Source organism: Aphis gossypii, chromosome 2, assembly GCF_020184175.1.
Source record: "Aphis gossypii isolate Hap1 chromosome 2, ASM2018417v2, whole genome shotgun sequence".
NCBI classification, from domain to species: Eukaryota; Metazoa; Arthropoda; class Insecta; order Hemiptera; family Aphididae; genus Aphis; species Aphis gossypii.
In genome coordinates this window covers 71,519,938-71,530,789 of record NC_065531.1, presented here as the reverse complement: position 1 = coordinate 71,530,789, position 10,852 = coordinate 71,519,938, and the positions used below count along the sequence as shown (strand labels likewise).

Genomic DNA, 10,852 nt, shown 5'->3' with positions numbered 1-10,852 from the left:
TATTATAAAACTTTTAAGTAAAAACGTTATCTGTGTTTTATCGTTGATTTTTTACGATATTTTAATTTTTTAGAGTGTTATATTTGAAAATACTCATAATTCGTCGTACATGGGTAAGACGGAGACAACAAATGCAGGTGTTATGAGTTATGACGTCCCCTTTACTAAATTTACTTTAGAGCTACTAATTTTAAATTTGTGGAATAAATAATAAATAAAGCTGATTCAGCGTCCTGTTACATAAACATAATAAATTATACTGATACCACTGATACCTACTTGTATAGTGGGTATGTTATCAATTTTTATTTTATCACAACTTAAATTTGTAGGTTGTGTAAAAAAATAAACATTTTGTTCATTAAGCGTAAGCCTATAATTCATTATTCAATAGTTTATGATTTTATTGATTTTAATTTAAAATGATTATTTAGTTTTCCAATTTGTGTGCATTTATTTTTATAACTTTTAGTTAAGTCACTTATTAAAATGACATCATTCACAAATAAAAATGTTCTGAATTTACTTAGAAATCTACCGAGACTTTCTATTTCTAATCTTCGAAATAATGACGGAGCAGTAAAAAAAGTAACTACTTATAAAAAATTATTGTTTGTTATTTATTTATTTGAAATAAAATATCTGCCATTTGTTAAATTTTTAATTACATATTTTTACAATGTTTTATCGTCCACTTGCTTGTTCTAAGGAAACAGTTCTTATTATTTTATTAATAATTACATATTTGAATATAGGTAGTCATGTAGACTGTAGGTATATAATATTATGAAATTTAAGAAAAAATAATATTATTTTTTTTAGCCATATGTAATTTATTTATCATTAACCTTTTATACTTACCTATTTTATTTTAGAATAAACGTGGCAGAGCTCAGCATGGTGGTGACAAACATGGTCATGGTAATAAAGGATCAAAAGCTAGACAAAACTTTATGAGACCTGGATATGAAACAGGAAATACTCCATTTTATATGAAATTTCCTAGAGAACAATATTACAGGGATCATCAGTATGTTATAAAATGTCTTAGTACAATATTCATGATAATTTTCTATACTAGATTATAACCTTTTTTTTTTAGTGTTAAAAGGCAGTATCCACCACTATCACTGGCCACTTTACAACAAATGATTGATATGAATCGTATAGACATTACAAAACCTATTGATTTATCAGTACTGTGCAATACGGGTTTGTATAACATTAAACCAGAAGATAAACACTTTGGAGTAAATTTGATTGATGAAGTAAGTTTCTTTCTATTGAGTTTCAATAACATAGGTTACATGACTGTTAACTACCTATTAGGTATATTAAATTATTATAATGAATAACATAACATTTTGTACTAGTATTGAAGTATCTATAATGGAATAATACTAACTTAAAATATAAATATGGTTGTAATATTTATTTGTTTAATCTGATGTATTGGAGGAAGTCAATCAGGTCATTTATTGGTATTTTAAGCCAATTAATTCATAAATGGTTGTTGGGGTATTGAGTTCCTTTCCTCATAGAATTATATGTATTCTATTGGTAGATATTTTACTTATAACTTAGACAACGCTAAATGAATATAATATATAGTGTATTCTATATCCTGTTTTAGATACTTGTGATTCAGATGGATTTGACTAATTTTTAGTTTATTATTTTAAATTATAGTTATAGTTCAATATGAAAATTTTTAGTTATTCTAAACTTAAGTGTATTCATATACCCAATCACATATTTATCATATTAATTGTTATAAATGAATTAACTTTATTGATAAATATTTTTATATAATATTAGGGAGCAGATAATTTCAAAGCAAAAATTAATATAGAAGTTCAGTGGACCAGTGAATCTACAATTGCAGCTATAGAAAGAAACGGAGGTGTTATAACAACATCATTTTTTGATGTTAACAGCTTATTCATTTTAATTAATCCTAAAAAGTTCTTTCAAAGAGGTTTGTAAAATGAATTATGTATAATATTATATAATATATATTTTTATTTTTTTTATATTTTCATTTATATTTTATATTGTATCCCCTCCATTTACATACCATAAGAATATATTCTAAACTATTTATATAGATTTTTAGTTAAGGCAAAAATAGTTTATTGAGAGTACACTACACCAGTATATGTTCACTCTGTTATACAAACTTACAACAATTAAATTGTATATTCAGCAATTCTAAATTTGTATATCATTTTTTAATAAAGTAACCTACTCAAGTGCCTAGTTGATCTAAGCTCTCTAAAAATATTTTCTACCGGGTAAGCCAATGGGTTATTTCCCCTTCCCATCATTTAAATTTCATACAATTATTAACTTATTGTATAAAATGAAAATACAGATGGTAAATATATAAATTTTCTTTATTTTTTAAGTGAATTTGACCTACTATTATAGTAAGAATATTATCTGTGTTATTTTTATGATATTTTAGTTTTCAAGCAGTTTAAACACAGATAATATTCTAAGTTTTAAGTTTGATAATAAGACAATTTATTTTCAGATGCTCTAATTTTATTTTCCTTAAATACTTACTATTTAAAATTACATTATTCAATTTTTTAATAATAGATATATGTAATTATAACATTTTTGTTTGAATTTTAATTTATCGGATTATCCTCAGAATTTGGTTATCCGTAGATGCTTAGGTACCCTATTCCATGGATAATCACATAATATATTATATGTTAATTCATAAAAATACATCTAATTTATTTATGATTATTTTTTTTTAATTTTACAGGAGAAGCAATACCCAGGCGTATGATTCCTCCTGAAGATGCAATTTTATATTATTCAAGTGCAGCAAATCGCGGTTATTTGGCAGATCCAGAAAAAATATCTTGGGAACGTTTTGTTTTAGCTCAGAAATATGGATATAAACTTCCTAAAATTGAAGATGATCCAGATTATGACATGCTTGTCAGTAGAAAAGATCAAAGACAAATATTTTATGGCCTAGAACCCGGTTGGGTTGTTAATCTGAAGGATAAAGTTATACTGAAACCCACCGATCCACAACTCAAAGAGTTCTATAGAAGTTAATTACATTTTTTGATGTTAGTATGAAACGTATAATGATAAGTGTCATGTAATTTAATTATTATATATAATTCTAAAAAGCATGATTATTACAAATATATCTAAAAAAAATTATAGATTTGATAACTCATCATATTTATAAATATTTGTTAATAAAAAACTATAGAATTTTAATTTGATGTACCATTATTCTTATTATTATAAAGATTCGAAAATGCATAATATTATGTGCATTGTATTTATTATTATTTTAAGCTTTGCCTAGTATTAAAAAAAAAAAAAAGGAAGGTACTTCTGATTATTGACATATGCCAAGTTTCATAAAACAAAATTGATTAATTCTAACATAGACTTCTAAATTATACTTTCATTCATTATTCATTATTTTTTAATGCAAACCGGCATACATTAACCATTACCTATACTAATATGCTATTTAATCACTTTATGATTTGTTTTGCTAAATTTTACCGATTCAAAAATAGAATGTTTCATGAAAACTTCATATTATTAAAGTCTATTAGTAATTTACAACTCGTACTATTATAGTCGCAATCAATTTATATTGGATTCATCCAAAGCTAATATTTAACTGATTCTTATTGAAAATTAAAACTTTCTGATATTTTATAAATATTTGACTTAAGTCTAAGGAACAGGGCTCAGGTACATCTGTTACAAATTAATTAGAATATCAAAAGGTTTTACTACAAATAATACAATTCAATATTTCAATAATACCTACCTATTTCATTGTATTTTTATAATTATGTAAGGTTATGTTAACTTATTAGAATCAAAATTAGAACAAGTAATTTTTGAGTCAATGAACTTTGTGTACTAAAAATAATTGGTCTATTAATATATGGAAACTATAGTAGTTTGAAGGTAATAGTAATATATATTTTTCCATTAACATTTATCATTTGTAAAAATTTTCCAAGTATAAAACTTAAACATTAGATTTAATATTACATCAATTTTATAGTTTTGTAAAATTATTTATTAGGATTTTGGACTATTATTCTTAGTATAAACATTTTAATAACTGAGAAATTACTCATTTAAATTCTAAATTAGGTAGGTACATAACATTTTTCAAAAAATGAATCAGTTAAAAGGAGTGTTATTGTTTGAAATACAGAAGTTTGTATCAGCATCATAGAACAATTCTTAAATAATACAAACAATTTTAAGAATTTGAAAATAATGCAGTTAAATATATTTCAAAGTAAATAAAATTTCAATAAATTTATTATTATTAAAGCAAAAAATGGAGATGACTGGATGAGCATGTTTGGTGATTCATTCTGTACATAAAATGAAAGATAAGTACCTAGGTTTTTAGGAAATAATCATATAAGATTGCATTTGCTTACATTTATTTGACTAAAATATTGTAGGTATATAGGTAAAATTAAATCAAAATGTAGTAATATTATTTACCAATTACATGATTTATACAAAACTATTTAAGATTTTCAAGCTTAAACATAGGTAGGTACTAGTTATTATCTTGCATTAGATAGATTACCTATTTATTTAATAATATGATATATTATAAATAACTGTAAAACAATAGCATTGTTTTATATTGGTTTAATAAAAAAACCTGAAAAATTTATAGATATCTACAATCTACATAGATACATAGGTACTTCTAATTCTTATATTCTTAAATAGTAGTGGGTTTTTTTGACAAAAATAGTTATATATTTGTGAAAATACTTTTTATCATTTAAAATATTTACATAGCCACGGTAATCGATCAAAAAGTTGAACAAAACGTTTGAAAATACCAAATATTTTATAAAATTATATTAAAACAAAAATTAATATTAATTATATTTTATTAGGTATATTTACATATATATAGGTAGTATATTATACTTATATAATAAATTATTTACCTAAATATAAATAAAAATTAAATACAATATTTTTTATTTTTGAATTTTTTGTCCAACTTTTTTTAAAACAAATTTTTATTGTCCTAGATTATATACTACATAGCAACAGTCTAGCAGCTAGCACGATTATAGATAGTACCTACCTACCTAGGTACCTTAAATTCTTAAATTATGGTACTATATAGACATATAGTATATAGGGTCGATCATAGACCGTAGTAGTAGAAGTGTCGCAATTTTCATTGGTAATTTATAAGTAAATATTAATATAAATTACACAACTATGTTATATTACGTAGGATTTGTAAAAAAAACTCATATTTAGGAAGGGGGTTATAACTCTAAATTTTTCTCTGGTTACCTACTTAAATATTCAAAATTCAAAAATAACTTGATATTGTTATTTCATTCAATTGTATATCTATTATGTTTATTATTATTGTGTATCTACCACAGAATAATTATTTTGTCCAAATAATATTTATAGATATCAAATTATGATGTCTATTAGCACTAAGAATGTTCTTTTATTAAAAAAATAAGTAGTGTCAATTATAAGTGAGATCAGCCAATAAGAATAGCACAATTATACTATATTTCCCCCCAAATAATTATAAGGCAGATAACTGCCTAATGTACCTATATAAGTTCTCTAATTTAAACTTAATACCTAGGTATTATTATAGGTTATTCGTTTAAAATTCAATTTTTATGTAAGTAGTGTGTTACACTATTTATGAATTTAGATAATTTAAAATTGTTAAAATTTTTATTTTGAAGCTAAATCATGTAAAACTATTTTCAAAAAAGTTTTCGAAGTAGACACTTAATAATCGTTGACATTCAAATGAACCACCTTGTATGCTATTACGCAAGAACATAATACAAATGTCCATTATATATATAGGTAGGCGTGTATATAATGAATTATATACACGTGAGTCATGCAATATTTAATCAATTTTTGTATATTCAGTTGAAACTGAATGCAACCCACCTAGACCTAGGTATGCAAAGTGTATATAGACCTATATGAACCATGTTTTGAGAAATTAACGTGAATTCAAATATTTACATAAGAAACATAATATTAATCGATTATTTTTATTTTTAATTAAAGGAAGACGATTATTAATTTATTATTATAACTTTTTAGTATCCATTAGTCATCACTATGACCACAACCTCTGCAGGGAGACTGATCGTCGGTATTTAAATAATTTAAACAATTTATTGTTCATTAAAATTAAGCGTTGAGGTTAACTTAGGTTAGCGTTTAGTGTTTGTTTCGTTTGAAGTTCACATTTTGATAAGTTCACGAGAATAAAAAATTTAAGTGTTTTGCAATTATACACAAATACCCTATTAATGTACAATTATCTAGTTAGGTATCTATTATAGATTCAGTGGATAATATTCTATATAGTGTGTTTTGTGTACTGTGCAGTTATAGATAATAATATTATGTGGTTTGTAGAGATCGATGCTGGCCCGTAGCCACGGGGGGAAGGGGTGGTGTTGCCCCCTAAAAATATTAGAAAGACATAATATTGTGTTTTTATACATAACGCCCCCCGAAAAATTTGCTTTGCCCAACCTGAAAATTTGGTCTGGCTACGGGTTAGGTTAGGTCAATCATTCTTTACTACGTAAAAATTGGGATATTGAATATTAATAATATGATATAATATTGTAATATTTATAATAAATTTGGGTCAGTGGTTAATAGTTGTAGATAGAGCCTAGATATAAATCTAGGCTCTCTAGTCGTAGATACCACGAATACCTATTTATTTAGAAATATCTTTGATCATGATATCTATATTATATTATTCTTTTATGAGGCCCAAATGCCCAATGTCCATGGATCTGGGATCATGAATATGAATCCATGATCTCAGATCTACAAAGAATTTCTTTTTACCTATATTATGCTAAGGTCTTATCACGACTATGGTTACATTGTTCTGTGGTTACATACATCGTGAGTCATTTTAAGACATACTTGTACGTTTTCATCATGGTGGTTCTAACTATTGATAAGTATAGATAATAATTTATCAATTATCATCATAGTGCATAATAAAGTAATTGTTGTTACTACAGTAACTATAGTAAGTTAAGTACGCCTTCGTCTTTACGCGTTCACAATAGTAGTTACCACTTTACCAGTTATTGTGTCTGTTCACTACTATTGCTACTGCACAGTTTATAATATTTTGTTTTTTCTGTTTTATCTATAATGCATCATTAATTAATCACTTCTATACCATCAATGCAACTTATTACAAGTTACAGCACTGTGTTGTGAAAATATACTTTTTTCATCTTTTTGTTTGAGATAACATAACAATAATAGTTTTGTACTGAACACTAGACAGTGAAATTTTGTTTATTTTAATTCGTTGATTGTGTTGTAATTTTTTTTTCTTTTTGGAATTCAATTTCAAGTGTCATTTCAGGATAAATTAAGTAACACTTATTAATTACAATGGACAGCTTTTATGGAAATTCCTATCAGACCAATGGAGGTGAAAAAGATTTTCAGAAATTGGCTCAATTGATTGGCACCAATATCCAGAAAATATCACAAAATGGTAAAAATATATGCAATGTTTTTTGGAGGTCTAGACTAGAAATGTATTTTTATATCTAACCCTTCTGATCATGTTTTATATTTTTATGAAATATTCTTATTACAACATTAAAATGTATTATTAGGTATTAAAGTAGGTAGGTAATAACTATTAACTCTAACAGGTTAATGTATATTATACTTTCTAGTTATCAAATTACTAATGTCTGATATGATCAATGTATGAATTTTGTTAATTATTATTCTATGTTGAATTATGAAGACGTTTTTAATTCAATTAATATAAATATAATGCATCTAAATAATTAATAAATAATCTTTAAAATATTTGATTTCGAAGCACTTAATGAAGCCACAGTGTACTCTCGATTATCTGCGGAATAGGGTGGTTTGGCATTCATGGATAAGCGAATTTCGTAGATAATATGATGAAAATTCAAATGAAAATGTTATAACTTATAATTACACAATACATGTATTTATATTTGGATAAATATTGTTTTAATTCAAATGATTATAACTATTAACTTATCTAAGATAAATGTACTTCTCATATAATAGTACAATACAAATTAAAAATATTCTCAAATAAAGCATTTTAACTATAATATATATATACATCTATTTATGATTTAGGTATAAAGAAATTCGAAAGCACGCTTGTTGAAATAAACTTTATATTTATTTTTAATTTTTAATGATTGTAATGATTTATTTTTATTATTATTTACTTAAATATATAATTTAATAATTGATTTATAATAAACATATACTTAAACTAATATTTTAAATTTTAAAGTAAAATACATTTGATATATTTTTTACCTTGTCGTTTATTGCCATGTTGTTTTTTACCTGTCGTTCATTTATTTATTGTTTTTCTTAGATTCTCTGTTGGTTAACTAAAAAAATTAAGTTTTACCAAATTAAATTGGTTGTTTTTTTACCTATACCTTTTTACATAATGTCTCAAAAACTTATTTGGTATTTGAACCATGACAGTCTGTGCTTAAACTGCATCTATAAAGGGAGATGCTTCAATACCTCAAAGTTTTTTATTGTCTTAAAATCTGTGAAGATTATCATCCAGTGGCGCTCAACATGAAAATTTTCAGGTTTTAGTCTAAACAACCCAAAAGATTTTACTATCATATTTTTAATCACCTATCATATTAAACATTAAAATAATATACAATATTAAATTATTATGTGTTAGCCATCATCCACCCATCACCCCTTAAAAACCTTTAAGGTGGCTGCCTCTCAATTATTGCATTGCTATACGCCTATACCACTGTTGCTATCTATAGTTTCTTCAATCCACTCATTGCTCAGAAGTCAGAATAATAAATCTACAACTAAATAACAAACAAATAATTTATATTTTATATTTTGTACTACATAGTACATATTGTAAGTATTTAATTATAAGTTATACATTTCAGATTCTTATTATATTGTTTTATAAATACTAGTATCAGACTAAACATTTAATAGCATACATTTTAAGTAAGATATTAATTTATTAATTTTATTGTAGTTTCATCTATGAATAGAATGGTAAACCAATTAAATACCGTACAAGATGCTACAGAAGTTAGAAAACAATTGTAAGTAAAATTTGTTAGTAAGTTAAATAATATATTATTTGAACGTTTAATGTTAACCTCTTCAAAATTATAGGCATCAAATATCACAGTACACTCAACAGCTATCTAAAGATACTAGTAATAATTTAAAGGAACTTAGTGAAATACGGTCATATTCTCAAACAGATCAGGTATGTTTAAATGAAATTTAAATATTTGTATCTTATTAAATGAGTGACTAATTTTATTAGAGACAATTGAAAATTCAAAAAGAACGTTTAGCTGAATCATTTTCATCTGCTTTAAATGCGTTCCAAGCCATTCACCGTAAAGCATATGACAAAGAAAATGCAGAACTAATGAAACGTACAAAAGCATCTTCATCTACTGGAAAATTACCTGCACCACCTGGTTCTAAATATCAAAATGGTTTGATTTTAATTAAATATCCTCACTTGTAACTTTAGATAAGTATATGAATTATGAATATTATATCTTTTATTAGGTTATTCAAACCCAAATGAAACTCAAAATGATCAAACTCAGATACAAATTTTATCTGAAGAAAATTTACAAGTGGTTGAACAAGAGCAATCTGTTAGACAACTTGAGGTTAGTACTTATAATATTGTATAATATTTACTTTAATTTATATTAAAATAATTATTTATAATTTAGAATGTCATATGTGAAGTAAATCAAATTTTTAAAGAACTTGGTGCTTTAGTTCATAACCAAGGTGAAATGATTGATAGTATTGAAGCTAATGTACAAATTACTAATGTATCAGTTCAAGAAGCAACTGGTCAATTGAGACGAGCAAATGATTACACTGTAAGTAAATTGATACTTTAGAATTTACTTATCAAAAAGTATAATTATTTTTTATTTTTTTAGAACAAACTCAGAAAAAAAAGATTCTATTTATTAGTTATTTGTGCTGTGATATTACTTATAATTACATTGACCATTGTTTGGGGTTCTAAATAAATATGTTAGTGTTGTTATACTTATTATATTTTATTTCAGTTATTCCATTTTATTAATCTACATAAAAAAGGTATATTATATATATTTATAATTTCTATGTATGTGTCCAAAGTTTAAATTGTTTTAAAGTATTTTTTTTTATATATATATATATATCATAATATAAATGTTATTCATTATATTAAAAAAATTACAATTTATTAATTATTAGATGTACTTATGAAGCTGCTTAAAAAATATGTTTTTTAGTTATATTATTATTATTATTTTTTTTTTTTTATTATTATTATTTCTGTTATGTTAATATTTTCATATAATATTGTATAATATATATAAATATATAGGATTTATGTAATGTACAACATAGGTGAGACCAAACTTTTATTACATGAAATGTTCTAAAAAAGGTCTTTAAATATATATGATATATTATTAATAATTGTTTATTAGAACAGTGGTATAAATAATCATAGATACAACAATACTACAATGCCAGAGAATAGATAATTTTTATGATTGAATATTATATTAATGAAAAAAAAAATTTAATGATATTATAATTTTACTCTAAGCATTTAAGATATATATTGCTATTGCATAAAAAAAAGATTAAGTAATACTTCATTATATTCATCATTACCATTAAACATGCCTACGATGTACATTTGTGTTTAGTTCAAGTAACACGC

At 24.2% G+C, this 10,852-nt stretch overlaps 2 protein-coding genes across 2 annotated transcripts; both read left to right on the top strand.

The window, feature by feature from the left end:
* The first annotated feature begins 352 nt into the window (after nt 1-352).
* Nucleotides 353-3,252, top strand: LOC114129363 (39S ribosomal protein L15, mitochondrial). Its single transcript, XM_027994079.2, has 5 exons — nt 353-588; nt 876-1,030; nt 1,103-1,268; nt 1,819-1,978; nt 2,780-3,252. Exons 1-5 carry the CDS (start codon nt 490-492, stop codon nt 3,079-3,081), a joined length of 882 nt encoding a protein of 293 aa, XP_027849880.1. The 5' UTR covers nt 353-489; the 3' UTR covers nt 3,082-3,252.
* Nucleotides 3,253-7,082: 3,830 nt separating this feature from the next.
* On the top strand, nt 7,083-10,635 carry LOC114129364 (syntaxin-7). The gene is made up of 7 exons (XM_027994081.2): nt 7,083-7,585; nt 9,125-9,194; nt 9,268-9,364; nt 9,425-9,602; nt 9,679-9,785; nt 9,852-10,007; nt 10,071-10,635. Exons 1-7 carry the CDS (start codon nt 7,480-7,482, stop codon nt 10,161-10,163), a joined length of 807 nt encoding a protein of 268 aa, XP_027849882.1. The 5' UTR covers nt 7,083-7,479; the 3' UTR covers nt 10,164-10,635.
* Nucleotides 10,636-10,852: the final 217 nt, after the last annotated feature.